At 32.7% G+C, this 21,728-nt stretch overlaps 1 protein-coding gene across 7 annotated transcripts in view; it reads right to left on the bottom strand.

The window, feature by feature from the left end:
- Positions 1-21,728, bottom strand: part of LOC134535610 (aftiphilin) — a 38,761-nt gene that overhangs the window by 7,867 nt on the left and 9,166 nt on the right. For 2 of the 7 annotated variants that reach the window (XM_063374803.1, XM_063374818.1), the window contains exons 5-7: positions 20,214-20,354; positions 17,212-17,269; positions 7,832-7,927 (exon numbers count right to left, since the gene is read on the bottom strand). In XM_063374803.1, coding sequence (XP_063230873.1) covers positions 7,832-7,927; positions 17,212-17,269; positions 20,214-20,354 — 295 coding nt within the window. Of the gene's footprint in view, positions 1-7,831; positions 7,928-17,211; positions 17,270-20,213; positions 20,358-21,728 lie in introns of all 7 variants that reach the window. The other 5 variants (XM_063374809.1, XM_063374805.1, XM_063374833.1 and 2 more) reach the window with 3 other exon arrangements.

Here is a 21,728-nt window from a genome sequence, read left to right as displayed (position 1 = left end):
TTCAAAATATAAACATGTCAGCACATCCTGTTTATTACAAAGCTCAAAAAATTGCTTGGATGAATGGTTATTTGTTTAAAGAATGGTTTTTTGATGAATTTTTACTGGCTGTTAAAAAAATACTTGAAATCGAAATATCTACCACCCCGTACAATTATTGTATTGCTAGGTAACTCCAACAAGGTGCATGAAAGCTACATTTTAGAGCCCTCACGTGACTTCAATAATCCAACCAATGGACTAGGGTGTTATTGAGTGGTTAAAATTATGTTACAGGAGAAAATACATCAGTGCTTTGTTAGAGAAAACAGAAGAGGAATGTGATCTTTCGGAAGCAATGAAAAGCCTCAACATAAAAGAAGCAATTTACACAGTTGCTCAAGCTTGGGAAGAAAACCCCTCAACAAAAATTATGGAAGAAGGTTGTCCTAGCCTAAACCAAGAGCAAGAACTTCCAGAAACTAATGTGTCAGACAATGCAAACTCTTCAGAATGATATCCAGCCTGCTTATGTAGAGGAATGAGTGGCCGAAGGTGACGCTGCTGTTACCAATGAAGAACTTGCATATGATCAGATAATCAATCTTGTTTTGCAACAGTGTAGTGTTAAGCTAGAAGAGTCAGATGATAAAGAAAAGCAAGAAGATGACAAGACCAGCCACTCTGCAGCACAGGATGTGTTCGAAACTGCCCTCAAATATTTGGAACAACATTCAACTACTACAGCTACGGACATATTGTAGGCAAATAAGTGGCGTGATGAAGCCGCAAAGTCAAGGTTTAAGAAATAAACACAAAACAAAAAAAATTACACTTTTTTTTGTTTTCCTTTCGCGTTATTAGAAATTGAATTTTTTTTTACTTAATTTTGATATATTTTTGAAATCTGTGAATGACTTGTTTCATTCTCCTCTGGATATCCAACCTTTTTAGCATTCTAACCACCCCCTGGTTCCAAAGGTGACAGTTAATCGAGCTTCTGCTGTATAGAGGAAACTATTTTTTTATAATTGACATTTTCTGTTTGTGAAAGTTAAAAAAAAAGCCTCTGTTACATCATCTTTAACTTTCAGGCAAACAATCAAAATTCCACCACTTAACTAACACTGAATTCAAAATTTATACCTTGCAGACAAACACTATTTAAAGCTACATAATTTAACTATTTAAATAATAACAGCATGCACCATGCTTGTTCCAAAATACCAGAAAAGGTACTCATCACGAGCTATAGCGCTTTCCAGCTAATCCAAACACACACTGACTAAACATTAATGCAAGTAGTGTTAATGTGTAAAATGTGACTAAAAGGTAACACTTAAAAATAAATTTAAAGCATATTTATTTTATATAGGCTTTCCACCATACACACACACACACACACACACACACACACAGAGAGGCCACACCTTTGCATTTACACATGCTTTGATAACTATACAGACTACAAAGTTACGCCCTTACGTGGGGCGGATCAGCATCCTACAATGTGTTTACAGATACTTAAATACTTAAATTAATATTCACTTTTTAGTACCCATCATAGAGTTAAGTACTACACAAACATACTATACACATATCTTAAATATGCAGAAACACACAATACTCATGCATACAGTAATGAATTCGAAAATTAAATAATGAATTATTGTTGACATGCAGGTTTAAGCCACACACATTAAAACAACTTTTTACTTTAACGTTATAAAATGCAAAATGTTTATTACTTAAAGACAATGCAAACAAAACATCACACCTAAAGGATTTACCAAAACCAGTTAATAAAAGAACATTTATCAACATTGTAATAAATGCAGCAGTTGCAGTAAGTTAGTTCTAGTCAGACATGTCTACAATTTTTCTTTAGGAGGCGCTGTCATTTGACTACTCTAACTCTAAAGTACACTTGTATATTTTCAGACAAATTAAACTTGAACAATTTTAAAACACATAAAAATATACTATTTTACTACTATTAACTGTTTAAGTTGAATTTGTTTGTGTGTGTGTATGTGTCTCTCTCTCACACAATTTTCAGAGATGGTACGTACACTGCAAGTAGAATGAACCCAGACTGCCTGACTGATCTAATCACTCAACCTCCAATGGTTCAAGTCCCATATTAGGCTTGTGTTTTTTTTTTAAATAACGTAGTTTGCAATCCATCCATTATCAAACCTACTGACAATAAGCTAGGAGGGGGGGGGGGGGAGGGGTGAAGTAAGAGGGATGTGTGTGTGTGGAGAGCAGTAGCGAACAACTTGTGACATTGTTTTTCACAGCACAGCTTGGACAGCGGCCAGTTCAACCAACAGGAAATAAATTAACTCAGTGGCGTAGCTAAGGTGACTGGCGCCCCTGGCCAGACATGAAAATGGCGCCCCCTCTTGTATTTAAAAGGGGGGGGGGGGAAGGTTCAGTAACCGCGAAACCTTGCGGTGGCGCCCCTGATGGGGACCATCCCTGCCACCCGCTTGCTACGCCACTGAATTATCTGCATAATTTTACTATGTTTATTATATTTTTAACTGCTATATATAGGAGCTGTCATTTAAGCTGATGTATTGTTACAATCTCAAAAACCATAAAATAGGTTAAAAAGAATTGTGACATGTGTGGTTGACAGAGAGACTGAATTATTTTTCCTTAGAAAAAAAATTAAAGTAGAGTTTGTGTTTGTACCAGCTATTGTGCTTTGAAAAAGTTTGTTCAGTATTGCAGGAAAGTCTGCAAAAAAAAAAAATAAAATAATAATAATAATTAATGGGTTCCATACTTCGTCAAAAATTAATTTTCTGTGTTTTTGTTTATATTATTTTATTCCTAACTAGTGAGCTCTAGATTCATATTCAAGAGATTCGGATTTGAGAAAAAAAAAAAAAAAAAGGAAATATGACTCATCACTGGCCATAACCCAAAAACACAATTAAAACTTGTGAAATGTGTTTGTCGTTGACACTACATCCTGATATGTAAAATTTGTAATTGACCGTCACTATTAAAGGCTGGCCACCTTGCCCTAGTGTAAAAGTTGCAAAGCAATCAAACGCTGAAAAAAGTACAAAGTTGGAAAAAAATCAAGCTTTCAATCACAGCAAACATTATTTTCTTTGTTCCATTATAAATAAGTAGTTGAAAATCTAGAAAATTCATACGTCATGCCATGCGCTTAGCAATCACAAAAAATACACATGTTTACACACACTGTAGACTATTTTCAAATGATACAATTTTCAATGTAAATTTTCTTGTTATTTTAATGTATTATTCTTTGTTTTATTGTTATTATGTTTTTATTTATCCTTACATTTTGTTATTTTTTGTGTTTGATTGTATCTGTAAGTGTTCTGGTCGCTGCAAGTGTGGGACTCACTCACCTTACGTGTGAAAGGGCGCGGTTACACGGGAACCTGAACTACTTCAGGTGAACATGTTTAAGTAAACACATTTACAAACGCGACAGTGTACGGTTACACGGTAGTTGCTGAAAAGCGTGTTCAGCTCTAAAACCGATTGTCTACTGTCAACGAATGACTGTTGTTGATCTTCTCTATTTTATATCCAGAAAACACGGGATTTTCTCACTTGTTTATACAGTATTATCAGCAGAAATGGAATGTGTTTTCATATGGCTCAATATTTTTTTACAAATTGGGAATTTAAACAACATGCACAGTAAAATTTCTTAAACATATTTTTTATTATTTTAGGAGCGAGAGTACCTATCTCAGTTTTAAGAAAATTAAGGTCAGGATAAAATTACCTGTTGATTTTTTTTTGCATTCGGTAAAATATTACTCGAACTTGTGTCAAGAACACTTTCCATCTTGAATTTCTGCAAAGGACTGTTTATATTCTAAACAGCCAATCAGAGGCTAATGTAGAAGATATGTCGATCTGAACTACTTTGCCAACCTGTTTAAGTTAAATGGGAAATGGCCTCGAACGAAACATGTTCAGACTGTGTGTAACCGCACTCAACAGCTGAACATGTTCACCTGAAGTAGTTCAGACTCCCGTGTAACCGCGCCCTTAGTCAATTGCGGAGGTGCCTACCTGCTGTGGACCTCCTCAGCTCCAGTGCAGGCGGGGGAGGGAGGGGAGGGGTGTCCACATAATTGCAGTGACCTTATTGTCTTTGTCTGTCTGTGTGTGTCGTGCCCACCGAAAAAGCCCTTGAATGTTGTTGGGCAAGTGACAAATAAATAAATAAATAAAGAGTTAACAGTGTCAAAATCACTACTGTAAAACCACGGCAGATTGGTGTCACGCACTTGGTAAACAGAGCACACACCAGCAGAAAATTATGCAGTGACCAGCTCAGAATTATTACGGTGGGTCCATACACATGGACAATATAAATTTTTAATTCAAATACGTGAGCAAGTAAATGTTCAATTGCTAATCTTACTCTCAGCATTGTAATAAACAAAAACACTTGTCTCCAAATACTTTATTTACTCACATTTAGTCTAGAGACCCTCATATTTCTGACTGAATTCTCTATCGATCAAAAAATGTTGATAAGAATTTCAAGGAACATAATAAATACTACTATTTCATACAATGCTACAAGCCTTCATTTAAAGTTTAAAACAATATTATTTTTCAACTGGTTATTATTTTTTTAAAAGAAAAATATGATTATTTTTATTTTACTAAATAAAAAAATATATATTTAGTTTCACAAAGGTTCTAGAAAATTAAGAAACATTTCAAATGTGTGTAACCATTGTACATATACAGCAGAATGGCTCCCTTCAAACATTTTTCAGTTACAACACCAACAGAAACTACATGAATGATTACCCAGCTACAAAGTGAAATTTTAGGTAGATTTGGAAGAAATACTATCTATTGCAGTTATTACCATAGTGGCACCGTGTGACTTCCAGAGCATTTCCACCTAGTTCTGTGTTATTAGTCCCTCAACCCTAAAACCATTCTCAACTAAAAAAGATATACATTTATATATATATACATTTAAACCCCTATTTCATCAACACCATAACTGTTGTAATGTTGTAACAAAAATTACTTCCAAACTGATACACAAAATAAAGAGATTGGAAATTTCAGACATAATCAATAATGAGCAATAACTGACTAAAGATGGTAGAACTGAAGAAAGAATTTTTAGAAAAATTGTAAAACAACGATAGCGCTCATAATATTAAGTATATTGCTTCTGTTTAGAGTTATAATGTACTACCTCTTAAGAGTAGAAACAAACACTTTTATTTAAAAATTTTTGATGATACCAAAAATTAGTGCCAAGGGCAGAAACAATAGGGGTTTGTAGGGCAAAAAATGTCCTAACTCCTTTAGCAGATACAGTATCAAATTCATTCAAAGTTATTGTATCCTTCTAAATATCATAAACAATTTTTTATTCAACCTACCTTTACCGCAAAAGGTGGCATTTAGTTAAAATGGACTTTAGCCCTTATGTTCAAGTGTACGGAAATATTAACTTTGAAATCTACCTGTAGGCCAAGCAGAAAAAGATTTTGTTTTTATTTTGTTGATTTTAGATAATTACAACCATTCAAAAATCACACAATTGAAATGCCCACGAAAACAGTACTGCCAGTTCTGCGAGTACAGGACAATCTGCGAACGGCTGGCGGCTTGAAACTACCTTTTCTATCTGCAAGGAGGACAGTATGCCTCATCATTAATGACAATGACTTTTGTGTCTGTATACAAAAAAATGGGTACATATTGATTCTTCTCCTACATTTTAAAGCCATAAAAGAAAGAATATAGGCCTACAAGGTTTAAAACTATATCAGTATTCAGATATATTCAATGAAGTATGCTGCATTGCAGTAGAAAACATGGAAACATTGGTAAACATACATTAAAAAGTATTAAATGTTGTATTTGATATTTGTTTTAGAATTATTACTATTTTTGCCTTCAAATAAAATGTTCTGTACATCATATCCATCTATAATGAAACTATGGTTATGTAAGTAACTCATACTTGGCTACACTTAAATGGCAACACTGTTGCATGAAAACTACTACATAGGTAGTATTCAACCAGCTCATTAATTAGAGCACTAAGAATGCACTGTTATGGTTTCTCATCATATTAACCTGATTTAAAGTTTCACTATATCAAACATAATGCATTTTAAATAAATGATAGTAACCAAGTATTCATGTTTTCCTATTTGTTTCAAGAAGTTATGTACTTTAAATGTAACACAATTGACAAAGTAAATAATGGTTATTCATTGAGTCATAAAATTAACAAAGTTACATTGATGTATGTTTGGATGTGTGAGTTGTACATGACTATACTTACATGAGGTAGAAATATTCATATAATAAAGGTACATAAAATTTTATTCAATATAAGCAGAAAACAGTATAATAAACTGACGTAGCATTTTGACAAAACTATTGTTTTTATTCAAAAGTGACAAGCTTTCCTAATTATTACCAGCTAGATGGCAGCTCAGGTGCACAGTATGTTTGTCAAACACTAAATTCATTCGATACCAGTACTGAGACATGTAGGTATCATATAAAAAAAAAAAACTAAATACATTTCATAAATATGATAATACTTATTAATCTTATTATACAACAAAATAATAATTCAGTCGGACGAAAAGTACGCTGAATCTTTCAGCACCTCAATTATCTACAATTATTAATTTCAAACATACATAAAAATGCTTATTTCTGGCACACAGTTTGCCTGAGATTTTACAATTCTTTTAAATTCTGCTATAGTAATGTAGTGTATTTGATAGTTCCGTTAATTCCAGAAGCTTCAAACAGGACAGGACTGATGACATGGACTGATAAAAAATTGTTTTCAGGTAAGGCTGCACCAGCAGGTAGCGTTAGTCAAATTAAATCATGTCAAACATGTAAACATGAATTTTCACTTTAAGTTTGGTACTACATTTTCCAATTAAAATTATATAATTGATTGAAGGGTGTTTTGCAGATAGTAATAAAAATACAACATACTAACTAGTCAAACTGTAGAAGCTATACTGTATATATAATCTGTTGAACTGTAAAACTATTCTCAAGATAACACATTGTTAAGTAAAATTCTCCTTCACTCTTATTTTTTATGATTTATTAATAAATTAACAGTTTAACCGGAAAATAAAAAGGTATTATCAGTAAGATTGGTAAACTAAAGAAACTATTATTGATTTTCCTATCTGTTTGCTTGTATACAGACATTAGGTGTGTTATGAATTCATGCATAAACTAGCAACATGAGTACTGGACTATTGCAACCTGACTGGCTACCTACTGCACGTGTGATGCTTTCTTATCCCAAACTGGAAAAATTCATGTAGTTACAAAACAAATTGGTGCACACATCAATTGCTTGAAAACAGTTAAAAACCCGAAAACATATAATAAAACTATAATAAAATTTCACAAATTAAATATGTAAATCATTACCATTATTGCTAAAAATTTTATCTTATTAAATAATCAATCATGTAATCCAAATACTTAAAATTTCCAGTGACAGTGTAAAAATATAAAACTATTTGATACATAAACTGATAAGAAACCACAAAAAAAAGAGCATTAGTGTGATTTTCCAGATTTGATCAAGAAATGTTTAGCTACTGGGAATGTATGATATACATTTAGGGACAAAAATTTAACTTGAACCTGATTCTTGGTGTGTATTGAAAAATTAAACTATAGAAGCTGAACATGCCCATTGCTAGCGAAGAAACAGCCTGCACTAGGTCACACAAGATGCACAAGCTAGAGAAGGCGTGTCTAGGACACAACCACACAACCAACGACACACGGCGGCAGAGAGCGTACTCACGCTGGAGCCTCCAGGCAGCGGCGGGGGCACAGGTGTACGAGCTTAAGTTATCGAAGGTGTTGAGAAAGTCGAGGTCAAGCAGTGTCGACTGTGCAGCTGAAAGTTGCAACACGGGCACCCCAAACACCGAGGCAGGTGGGACAGGACAAAACAAGGTGGCGTTAGTCTGCTGACGGTACACTGCCAGTCGTTGGAGCAGGGAACCCATCACCGGCTCCACACTCATCATCCGGACACTAATTTCTTACTACAAACTGGGTACATACTCTACCATCGGCAACATTCGTAATCAAAATGAATAAACACCAGAACTAACGGAATAGAGAACTGAATGATTTTAATCAGAATTTCTCTAGTTGTGATAACTACACAATTAACTAGAGACGAGACCATTAATACTTTGATACCTCAAACCAATCAATACTAGTCCAATTAATAGAATTGGTAATCCATACTGTAAGAACCATTTTGCTGTTTCCTTTCTTACACCAGTTAGCAAGAAAGTTCTTAGTACTTATTTCATTCGTTATCGTTGAGTCTGAACAGTTGTCCAGTATATCTGGACTTCTTGGAATTGTATTCTATATTTATGTATAAGAAAATAATATCCACCAGTCTTAAATTTTGGTGGCAAACTATATGATGATGTAACAAAAAAAAAATGAAGATCTTGCTTTTTTATTTGGACCAGAAATGAATTTAATAAATTTAATTCTGAATTTTAACTGTTATTACTGTTATTATTCGCAAATGCATCAGATGTTACACAAGTTGAGAACTTGTCTTTCCTTCTGTTTCATAATTCAACTCCCAATCTGTGCAGCAGGTTTATCAGTTTTTTTAATTTAGTATTTTTGAATCAAACTGGTTAAAAAAAAAACCAAAATGGGCCACCTGTGTTGAATTTTTAATCCCATGATTTTGTTGTCCATGTTTTTTTTTTGTTTTTTTTACCTTATTTTTGACAATACAAATCTTACATTTAAATTCTCATGAAAAATTTCTTTGCATTCAAAATGTGAAAATGACAATGACTTGTGTAGAGAACCATTGCTATGATAATGAAGGATAAGGAAAAATCAGTAACCGCAGCAGCATTTGCGCAGTTAAAATGTGCTTCCAGTACACCCTCGGTCCGGGTATCAGGGACAGCGAAATAAAAGAGGCTAACTACCATGTATACCAACCAACAAAGCATTAACATTATTAACCAGTGGAGCTTCTCACAGATAAAAAATAAGACAGACAGCAGCTATATATCTAAATACATACTACTGTATACACCCACAAACAAACAATAACTTTCTTTTAGATATGCTTTCACAAATTCGCTGACAGTGAGAAATGCTGGGATTGAACCACACCACAAGCAGAACACGTGTCCTGATGGTTGATAGGTGATAGCCAACAGGTTCCATGCTCCTTGACGGCTGAAGCTACTACTGTGCGAGGAGGTGAAGGGTTGTTTACGCAACACAGGTGCAAGTGAATAAGACAAGAAATACATCAGCTACCCGAGTTATTATAGGTCCTGTAAGTAAACATTACCCAGAACAAACAAATTATGTACATACATGTATTCACACATGCACACACGTATGCGCAAACACACACGCACGCATAAATGTATCAATTGAAATCTCTAAGTACACACAATATATATATCAAAGCTTGGCAAACAATGAAACCACACCTGCATAAATGCAAGGTGTTACCTTTAAATTTAAAAATTTTATTTTTAAAATACTTCAAGTTTCATAACTTTTATGGAAAAAAAAAAAAATAACCTGGACTAGTATTTAGTTTCTGTTCTTGCTTAAAAAAATTCTACTACCACAAGGCTTTCAGATAACCTCTGTCAACTACCTATATGAATTAAATTAAATTTCATGATAATACTACTAAGGGCAAAATAGATACTAATTAATTACAATTACTAACTTTCTAGAGAAAAGAGTATATTCTTTTAGAAATAAAATTTAATTTTAAATTAATGTGAACAAACAAATGAATAATTTATTAAAACTCATTATACTATTTATACAAACTTCGTTGAATTATATTACTGCAGTTGTAAGTATGAATAAGGTTCTGTAATTAGTAATTAAATCTACTATCATGATTTCTTTATGTTCATATAACATTTTAATCACTATTTTCTATAATAAAAAGACTAGATTTTAATAACAAAATTGAAGTAATTTTTCCAATCAGAGAGCAAGTCCAGCCATCAGGACTGACTGTTAGGAGCCCATGCTAAACAAATAAATTAAATTAACTCCTGCACTCTGATAGGCCTTCTTTAAGGCAGGTGATTAGTTACAAGAACTCCTTTATTTTTATCATAACTACATAATTATTAAATATCTGTGTTCAACAATCACTAGGCCTGTGAGCATACTATTTGAAATTTCAAATACTAAGTCAAATATTTATTTGTACATATTCAATTTAATTTCATATAGGTACATATATTTCATAATAGCAAATTTTGATTAAAGTTAGAGTAATGTTTGTACAAAGTAAATATAAAAATTCTCAGTTTCAATATAGTATTAATGGGCCATGTTCATTTATGACTAACCACATTTTATTTATACATAAGCAAAGTTAATAGCAGAATTTATAAAGTTCTAATGGCAGGACACACTACTAAAATATCAATTTCTTTCAATACACTACAAACAAGTAAACAATTTAAGCACCTTGCAAACACTAAAAAAAAAAAACCTGAAAACTCCAAATCATACATTTTTAAAATGTATTTGTGTGTTAATATTTATAACCATAAAAATGAAATCCACAATACAAATTATTGTTTAGATATAACTTTAAAACTAATTAAAAAAAAAAAATTCTTTTCTTACTATTTAAATTTGATAATCATATTGAATAATATTTTAATGTCTTAATTCAATTTCAATATAAAAAAATACTAATATTTGCACTAGCCTATCACTCATACTAACTTATAATTTGCTGTAGTTGAAGTGGTCTGTAGTACACCAATCCCTCACTTAGCATGACTACTGTGGTCCTAAAAATGTTAGTGTTATTCGAAATTGCGTATTCTGAAGCATTAGTATCCATAAATAGCAAGGCTAATTTAAACAATATGTGAAAGGAAATATTCTTCACATAATTATAATGTGTAGAATAACACTCAACGATAAATATGTCACACCATATATCTTAATAAGTCTACCACCTAATACTGTGTATGACAAATACGACACCGCGTAATGGCAGATAGGTGGTTATGTAACTTATCGTCAGTCGACTGGTTGGCTTGCCTGCCAGGGCGTGACCAACTCACGTCGCATACTTTTGCATGAACTTTCCAAACCATCCTTTACTGGCAGTGAAACCGATATTACTGTCCAGATATTTACATTTTCATTTTTCAAAAATTAAATTGTTTATTCATGTTATCACCGCTTGGTTCACACCAAACCTGCCAGACCCGTAATTTTTTTTTGTTTTCCATTGCACCATTCATTTAACAACTTTTTCCATGTGAATCATCATTTCTGTTCTGGCATCTAATGTCAAATATATTCCCGCTAGTACAACCAACAGCATCAGACTTATATAAACGTTTGATAGAGTCCTATTTGGTATGATTGTGCGCACAGTTCACTTGCTTAAAACTACAGTGCGACCAACATTAGTGTGGCCTTCATGACATTCTGTACGCCTTAATAATTCTAGTTTTGTCTCAAATACTTGAACACGATGCTTTTTACGCTCTCACTTGGAAGCCATGATTCCAATATGATTCCAAATGCAGGTGCTTGCGCACGTACAGTTACCGGCAGACAAATGGGCAGACGTTCCTTTGTGTTTGTGTGTGCGAGGTCCCTGCCACTGGCTAGACTGAAGTTCTTAATGGCCCAGTCTGTAGCCGGGCAACAACGGTACGGCCCGGCGGCATACGCGCCGATGTAAAATACATTCAATAGCCACAACTGAACTTTCCATAGCTAATGATTGTACAACAGCCGTTAGCGTAGTCAGACCTGCGTGCGAAACTCTTCCTCCCTCATATGACTAACTGTATGCCATGGTTCATCTGTTATTTACAGAGTTGAAGCAGACTTTGTGGCATCATGCCGGACCTTTTTTTTTGCGTGTGGCGATTTCGTGCTATTCAAGACTGGGGCAGTAAAATTAACATTGCATTAAATTAATTCACGCAATCTGAAGACATGCTAAGTGAGGGATTGGTGTATTGGTAGTTATAATATTAAAAACTAAACATAGTTTCCTTTCATGCTAAGCCACCAAAAACAGTTGATGAAATAATCCCATACATACTTTTAATGCTCTAAAATAAAATAAACAATAACGAAATGCAATAGAGCTTTGGCGATTCAAATAAACCTCAGCCAAAGGTTCTGATGACCAAATTAGCCCTTTGCACTTCATAGACATGATTTTTAAAACAAACAATACCATTCTTATTATAAAATAAATAATCCCCAATATTCTGTAAGCAACACTTTGTACTGAATCAGGTAACAGAGCCAATCCGACGAGTTAAATTATTTCTGGACATACAGAATAACCAAAGGAACCATGCTCAATTCTACTGTAAAAAAAATGATGATCCACTCATCCATATTATATATGCAAACTTAAATCTGTTATCTGAAATTTTCAACAAGTAATTAAAATTACAAGATCCAGCCAGAGACGTAAAAAATTTGTCCAGTTCCAAACATTTGAATAAAAAAACCCAACTACTGTTGAACTACTTATAACCAGTCTACATGATTATGAAATATTTATTTCTATATATTTATTACCTAGCAACAACACAAACATTTGATTTCAAAGAAGATTCAAGGAATGTTAAAACTTTTAACGCCAAATATATTATGAGAAAATACTGCAAGTATGTAAATAATCATTATCAGTGTAACAGCTTGGCTTTTAATGGGAATGTGTAGTCCATTCAGGATCTCTGCTCTGACACCACCAGATTTAACTGTAGGAGGAAAGGGGATTGGGTAAGAATAGGGGGAGTGGGTAGAATAAGGGTTATGGATAGGTCTGGGCAGGATTCTGGATCTTCGCACTTATCGATTAGACATTGTAGCCAGGAGGTACAGCTGAAGAAGTACTTCAAGATTGTCCTTTTCCATGACCCTTACTATTTATTTCCTTTACTTATCGGTACTTTACATTACGTGTCGTCGCTGGGTACACATACTCTCATTTACTATCACCTAGCTTCGAACTGGAGACTACCAGTGCTAGCGACTGCACGACTCATTCTGACCTACAGTCTGCAACCCGCTCTACCTGTTATTATCTTTCATGCTAAAAAACTCTATTGACTCCTACCCTAACTACGTCTCATAACAATCATCTCTCGACTTCCCTTAAATTAATTAGCACACTGCTCTCGTCCTTGCTACAACACACTGTTCTTGTCCTCAGTTCATATCACTCTCTCTTTATCCTGCACCAGCTGCCTACCCCCTTTCATGAACTTTGCACGTGCTACGCATCAACGTCTCTGCTGATGACTAAACACGTGAGGCTTGGAGACTGACCGGTCTCCGGAGCTACGAACTCAGAGCTGATGATGCGAATCCACACAGTAATTTTATTTTCTTTAAAATATCTCTTCATTAGGTATCCATTTTTACTGAGCATAAACTAAGCTAATTAAAATATAAAAATTTATTGATTTTTCCATAGAAAATATCTTGCTTTACTAAAAAGAACACATAACTTGTGTTTTTAGATTAATTGGTAAAATTTCCGTTAGCAGTGCTAAAATTAAATATAAATGTAAACAGCATTTTATCATTTAATAATATGAACTAAACACAAATTATAAAACCAGTTTTTAATTAAATTTGTTCAGGCCTATGTATGAATTAATAAATTCATAACTGGTCATTTAAATGTATGTATGAACAAATCACAAACAAAAAAATAGTTACTCACTTCTGCAACAAAAAAAAAAACTGCTATATTTATGTAATTAACTTATACTGCATCGCTTAATGTTATGTTAAAAATTTTACCATGAAAAAGTTTAACATAAATAATTTGTCACAGTTGTTAAAATTTAAAATGAATATAGTAACTTTTTCCTTGGTGTATTTGAACATCCCAAAGATCATTACTTGGTTGTTAGACTATATGGCGATGAGGTGGTATTGTTAAACTATTTTTGAATCTAACACTGCACTTCGCCCTCAGTAAATTCATGCAGGTGATCAAAAATGCACCATTTACATTTAAACTCAGAACAAAAAATGATGGCATAAAAATATTTATACACACTATCAAAAACAAAAAATTTCAACATATAAAGGGCTTGAGTGTAGATCATGGTAACTAATATTTTTAATGAATTTGAGTTATTGTACTTACATAATAGTATGTGATGCCCTGATAATTTTGGTGTAAAAAGTTTCCTTAAATTCCAACAGACTGCAGCACTATGTTCATTTCAATCTATGGTAAGTGCAGTCTGATTCACGTAAACTATGGTATGTGACAATAATGACTGCTAAAGTGAGGTCTTGTTTTGATGCAGTTAGAAAATAAAATGTATGTTCTGGTGGTGAAGAAAGCAGTGGTAGTGAACTGTTTATGATTCTGATAAAGACCCAGAATTTGTTCCACCATTTAAAAAATGACTTAATCTTTTGGAAGTTATTCAGAAGTAAGTAAAAATTAAAAACATTCAAAGAAATATTTACCCACAGAAGGTTAGTTCCTTGGTATGGGTCACACCCTTAATTTTGGGCAAAAAATCTAACATTTTCACAGTAAGTGTCACCCCTGCATATGGGTCGCAGCACCATTTTTTGCACATTTTCATAGAGAAAAGTGTTAATTCTATACTTTGGTGGAGAATTTTTGACATTAAACTTGTTTATCACATGGTTTTGTTTTTCTAGTAATATTGTAAAATTTTTCTGTTTATGGAGATGCAAATTGTAAGAAAATTTATATATTTAGTTTCTTATTAAAAGCATACTAAAATTTTTTCATTAAGAATTCATCAAGTATTTCCATTATTCTCGTAATGACAACCCAGGAAAACTCTACATGTGAATGGAATACATTACTTACAATACAAGGAAGAGTGCCAAGAAATGAGAAAGCAGCCCATGTCTAAGGGCAAATTCCATTGCATATTAACAGAAGAATTTAATGTTTCGTTTAATACACAAAAGACCAATACATGCAGCGAGTTTGATTCATTGAATATTGCTATTGAGAAAGCCAAAACATGAAAACAATACAGATGCTTATCGGTAGCTAATGCAGAAACAAGAGCATCATCACCGTAAGGCGTAAACCAAAAGGAATACATGCAATTAAACCAATGTCGATATAGTTCCCTGCAAAATATAGCTACGGTACCGCTGAAAGACGAATGTTGCCATTGATCCTGATTTGGGCATCAACTGTTCACAAGATGCAAGGCTGCACAGTAGATCATGCAGTCATTTATTTAGCTTCTCGATTATTTGCAGCTGGACAAGCTTATGTAGCACTCAGTCGCGTAAGATTCTGGACGGTATTAGGATAGAACTTGATTGCTCTAAGTTGACCGGAAGAGACCCATGTAATGATGATGTATTAAATGAAATGACTAGATTATGACATAATTCATAAAAAATAAATAATAGTTAAAAATCTATAAAACACGCTTTTATAGAAAGTCCAACTAAAAAATGAATAATAAATAATACGTAGTTTAAAAAAACTAAAAAAAACGCGCTTTTATAGAAAATCCAACTAAAAAATATAAAATAAATTTTAATAAATTTCAATTAAGAATAGCATAAATTTTTTTAATAAATATAAATTAAGAATAGTGTAAATAAAAAAAATTATTTTATTTTTATAAAAAAAAAAGCGTGGGGTGCACGGTGTCAATAGTTATATTTTATGGACATATATGAGTAGAAGGATTATCATTTTGATATCTTAAAAAGCACCCCACGCTTTTTTTTACAATAAAATACATTTCTTTCTTATTTACACTATTCTTAATTTATATTTATTAAAAATTTTTACACTATTCTTAACTGAAATTTATTAAAATTTATTTTCTATTTTTTAGTTAGATTTTCTATAAGTGTGTTTTTTTAGTTTTTTAAAACTATTATTTATTTTACTGATAGATACTGTATCTCTATAGTTATGAGAAAGTAAAAAATACAATTTCAACTTTACTATTTAAAATTGCTCACAAGTTTTTTTCCGTAAAAACACATAATACTGTATCTTAAAAGTACCGTATTTACCCGCGCATGGGCCATGTTTTTTATGCCGATTTGTAGTGTAAAAAAAATGCACTGCTACCCATAAGCAAATTTTGGTTTTAAAAAATTATATTGTATTTTGTGGTTAAATATGTAGGTAAATAACTAATCTATGTTGGTTTTTAATAAATGTAACTGTGTTTATATGAGCACCTTTCATAGTCCTCCAGCCTGGCTGGTAAAAACTGCCTGCTAGTTTTTTTATAGAAGGAACTGACAAAGAGTAAAAAAAGGGGTAAAAAAATACAATGGAGGAAAGGAAACAAGGGTATAAAAATAGCAGTCTTCTCCTTTGTCTTGTTAGGAAATGCTGGAATTGGATGGGTCACAACTAGAAGTCTAGGGGGGGGGGGGGGGGGAGAGAGAGGGAGTGTCCCTTTCTAGTAAACAGACAAAAAAGAGCCGAGGGTCAACACCAGTGTCCCAGTGTTGTATTTCTTACCTGCCAATAAGCTGAGAAAAGCAACTTGTGTCTGCAGAACTCTAGTGAAGACAAATACATGGTGCTGCGACCCATATGCAGGGGTGACACTTACTGTGAAAATGTTAGATTTTTTTGCCCAAAATTAAGGGTGTGACCCATACCAAGGAATGAACCTTCTGCGGGTAAATACATAGTAAAATATTACTAACAATATTTTACACCCCGGAACCCTTCATTTTAAACACACAAGTGAGCAAAGTTACTTTTCTTCTGTCTCAGACAATAGAAAATTCCTGACCATACCATCATTTAACCATAAATTGATTATATAACAAAGCTATTTAAGAAGTTTTGTAATAAAAAGGTTTTGAGCATTTTGCACTTTATTTATAAATTCCCATAAAAAATAAGTTTATGATTTCCTGCTTAGTGAAACAAAATCTTTAAATCTCATCAGAAACGTTTTCACAGAAAATTATTGTATCTATTGTATGAAAATCAATAATTTATTATCACTAGTCATAAAACTTAGAAACCCAGAAAACAATGGTTTTGCCAGCATCTGCAGAACAAACGGAGATCAGCATTACAGAATCGGCAAAGCTCTACAATGAACCAATAATTACTATAACATACGACTGAGCGATACGTACAGTCCAGGGGGTTCACTAGTCCAGAGCCATTCCAATCGAACTGTGCTGCCGGTACATCCTACAATCACACAATTACCTGTTACCACACCATTTGCCAGTAAATGAACAAACACATTTATTTATTAATTTAAAAAAAAAGTATTGTGTGAAAAGATAATTCAACTAAATAGCAAATATTTTCAGTTTCTCAGTTAACAGGAATAAAAAGTTGTAAGCATACCTATTACAGTGGTTAAATTAAAAAAATTAATGCCAGTTAAAAAAAATCATATAGGAAAAAAATCTTCTCTGAGCTAAATGTCAATTTTTAAAATTAATAATAAAAAAATTTTAAAACAGTAAAAGATATTTTTGAATATCATTAAATTTTAAGAACACAATATGCTTCAATAATTAAAAATCCTACAAAATTAAATAATAAAAATTTATTTTCTTATGGCTTCTTACATTAATATTAGTTAGGTCGATTCTGATTACGAAATTGGAAGATTTCATTGATTTCATTGGTATTTAAGGATCCAGAATCCAATGGTCTTGGAATTGAAACTGTTCAATTTTTCTCCAACAAAAAAATCTTGCACCCTGTGTCTAATGTCAATAAATATTATCAATTATCAATCAATTATCAATTATCAATTGAAATTTTAAATAACTTGTTACTTTAAGAGGAGCATAAAAGTTGGTTCGACAATACTTTAAATAAGGATTTTCATTTAACTAATCGGACAATTCCACATCAGGTGATACCCCCCCATTAATTGGGGAATTCGTGAAGTTATCTGGTTATTAATACAATGTTTTTCAGCATGTCATTAACACAAAATTTCTTAATTATATTAACATTTTAACATAATGTTATCTTGTTTTTAATTCAATTAATAAATAAAACTTTGTCACAGTATAAAAATATATTTTTAACAAATTCAAATTTTAATGTTCAGATGCACCAGTTTTCACCAGGCTTTCAGGTACTTGAATGAGAATTATTGTGCCCTGACTTTATAAACCATTTATTAAATGCAATAATTTTAAGTCACTAATAAATATCACCATTTATTTATAATTACATTTTTACTTTATAGACGACAAACACGTTTTTATATCTGAGTATACAAGTAAGTATTATTTTGAAAAGTAGTAGTAATTAAATAAATACATGCAAACAAAAATACTCTATTCCAAAAATCATCTATAAAAAATTAGATTGAAATCATCAAATGTAACATGGTAAAATAAGTCATTCAAAGTCTTAAAAATCACAATTCACTTAAAAGTACAAACAAACAGATGCAGACGATTTGCCCTCACAACTCTTCCTTGAACTGTTGATCATCAACGGCGTAAGCATTTTCACTTTACAAGAAAAATGACCAGTTGCCATACTATTTCCGGCATGTAAAATGTGAAAGAGCACCTTGAGAGGTAAAGGTCAAAAAAAGAGGGTGAGAAAAACAAATCTTATGTCTGCAGCCTTGGAAATTCCCGTAGTTACAAAATTCAACTTTATATGTTGCACTGCGTAGGAAATACAGTATCTTAATCACATTTTGTTCTGTGCATCAAATACAAAAAAATTAACTAGTGTATAAATGGAATTTTTGGCCCTTGGTTGCCCTTGATTACAAGTTTTAAAAATAGGGCTTAAAAATTCCTTTTTTTTCACCAACTGGCCCAATTAACTTTCTTTTGAAAAAAAAAACAACAAATAAACCGAAATTAGGCTTGATATAACTTTCACACATAGATATCATGTGCCTGTAAATTATAAATAATCAATAGTCTTTGTTAAATATAAGACACAATTTTAAACAAATAATCTGTTATTTTGCCTTAACATAAAATGTTTAAATTTCAGGATAAAGATAGAATACCTATGGCTTCACTTGATGCATTCTTATCATAAACGAACAATAATAATGAATCACTTTTGATTAATTCAGCAGGTACAGGATTGGAAAAAAAAATTAATTACATTTTATTAACTTGTATATACAGTGGAATCTCACAATAACTTAATATCTGGGTGCACCATTGCAGAAATCTACCAAGGTGACCATTCTACGTATAAATTTAGTTACACTCATCAATGACTCTGTAATGCCAAAGAGATATTTATATCTTGGAGACAAGCATATTGTGAACACAAATATGAGCCTACTCCATAGAGAAGTGTATAAAATAGAACATGAAAATTTAACAATAGAGTAACATTTTATAAAATACAGCTAGATAAATGGAACATGCTTTGAATATTAAATTAAAGTGTTAGTTATACTCATCATTTTTCAATGGGCGCTTTACCAATAACTAAGCTTATAATCCTCAGAAAGCTTATAATTCTCAGAAAGTTTTGTTCTAAACGAAAAATAGTGAAAATTTTTCAGTTTTCGAAAATACAAGTTTGTGTCACTGGGAATCTTTTGATGATATTTTGAATTTTGTATTATGCCTTTTGGAAAATCTTTGTTTTAATTTTTTAAAATAAATATGCTAACATTTTGAAGTCTATAAGTTTATTAAAAAAAAAAAAAAAACACTGGTATTTTTGTATTTTATGTATTTAATATATGTTTGTATGCCTGAAAGATTTTTGGAAAAAATTTGCTTTTTATGAAGTTAGGCTCTTTTGAATTTTTTAATTATATATTTATTTTAAGGTTGCTATTGAAATTATCGGTAAATACCACAGATACACTTAATATTAATATAATTTTTGTCAAATATTTTATATATGATATTTGCACAAAATTAAAAGAAATTGAATTTTCAATAAAAAATTTTGTGTACATTAAATTAGGCACCTTACAACCTGGCTGTATACAACCTAACTGTTACAAATCCCAGGACGATGATCTGTGCTATTCCGATTATCAGTGACCGGTAAAATAGTGCGATCAGCCTCCAAGACATTTATTGGTTCGGACAGTATGTCTTGTAGACACTTACATCGTGTGCAGTACACACTTCTGCTACCAAGCACTAAAGAAGTGAATGTCTCTCACCTCTGTTTTGCTCTCTGCGGCCTGAGGCATACCCGGGGAGGCTGTGCTGACTGTGTTACTGGCCCTGACTGGCTCCAGCGGGCTCAGCCCCAGGTTAGCGGCGAACCTCGGCACCGAGACATTCCAGCGAGGACCAAACAACTGCTGACACAGTGCCCACATCTGCACTTAGTTCATTAACAGCAGCAATCCAGACATCAAGCAACGGACATGAGTAGGGGCCTCTGCCTATGTCATTGTAACAAGGCTTTTGCAAATTTACAATTTTAAAGTAAAAAAATTGTGATGTAATGGTCTACAATTGGTGCTCTTCAATCAGACGTTCTTTGGTTCGACACATTGTGTAATCCAGCATTAATTCAGCTGCTCATGTTGAAATTTTTTCAGGTGGTTGGGCTGTTAGTTGACCTTGGTCACCAAGTTGAGTACTGAGCTGCCCATGTTTTCAGTTCACTCATTCTTAATTTTATGATTTTTTGAAGAAGAGATTTGAATTACAGATGCAATATGATGTGTATCAGAGGCTCATTTATGGATTAATACTCATGTTTTTATCTTGCCATAGAGTAACAAATTACAACTAGTTTTGAATATCACTGTACTGTATATTAATTTTTCTTTGGTACACCCAAGAAAACTATATTAACGTACAATAATCAGGCAAAATTGCTCATCTGGCACTGTTGTCTCGAACATTCCGGATCAAACAGCTATTACTAGAGACCTGCAAAATTCGCGGATTCATTTGGTGATAGGCTAGAATTCAAACACATATACCTCTTAGATAATTTTGCTATTGGCTTACTATTCATCTGGACGAATCTCAACCAGTTATAAACCCTCAACCAAAGAAGGATCGGATCAAAGACAAACCAGCTGAGACGACTTACAAGTCAGCAGCCAATGAACTTGCGTTATTTGCCCGAGTGTACAGGGGTATGTGCAGTCTATCCTGAAGGCCATTGAAACCGCGAATTTTGCAGGTCTCTAGCTATTACTATAGTTCCATAATGATTGCTATAATGTAGAAAACCATTTTATTTTAGTGGGAATTATAAAAAATATTCAAAGATTTAATTATAAAGCATAATATAAAAAAATCTATAATAATTTCAAAAAATATAACTTATCCATTATGATGAATGTGCTTACCACATCAAAGGTTTATAATAGAAAGTTTAAAGAATCATCTTATAAATAAAGGCAACACAACCTTACATAATTATTTACACATAGTGTCAGAACTTTCCTACTTAAAGCTTATACACCATTACTCAAATAGCTATTAAAAAAATCTTTCATGAATATATGTATATATAAACTAGTGATGGATCAGTCCCGGTTCTCGGTTCTCAGCAAATTAATCTGCACCAAGAACCACAAACATGATACAACAGAAAACTTAACAGCAAAACCTTTCAGTGGTGACTTCTCTGTAAACGCCGTAAACACTGGTGTAGGGATGAAGTACATTTTGGAAAACCCCCTAACAGCGACGCCACGAGCAGACCCCCT

Source organism: Bacillus rossius, chromosome 1 (genome assembly GCF_032445375.1).
Source record: "Bacillus rossius redtenbacheri isolate Brsri chromosome 1, Brsri_v3, whole genome shotgun sequence".
Classification (NCBI taxonomy): Eukaryota; Metazoa; Arthropoda; class Insecta; order Phasmatodea; family Bacillidae; genus Bacillus; species Bacillus rossius.
This window is presented reverse-complemented; position numbering and strand designations above follow the sequence as displayed.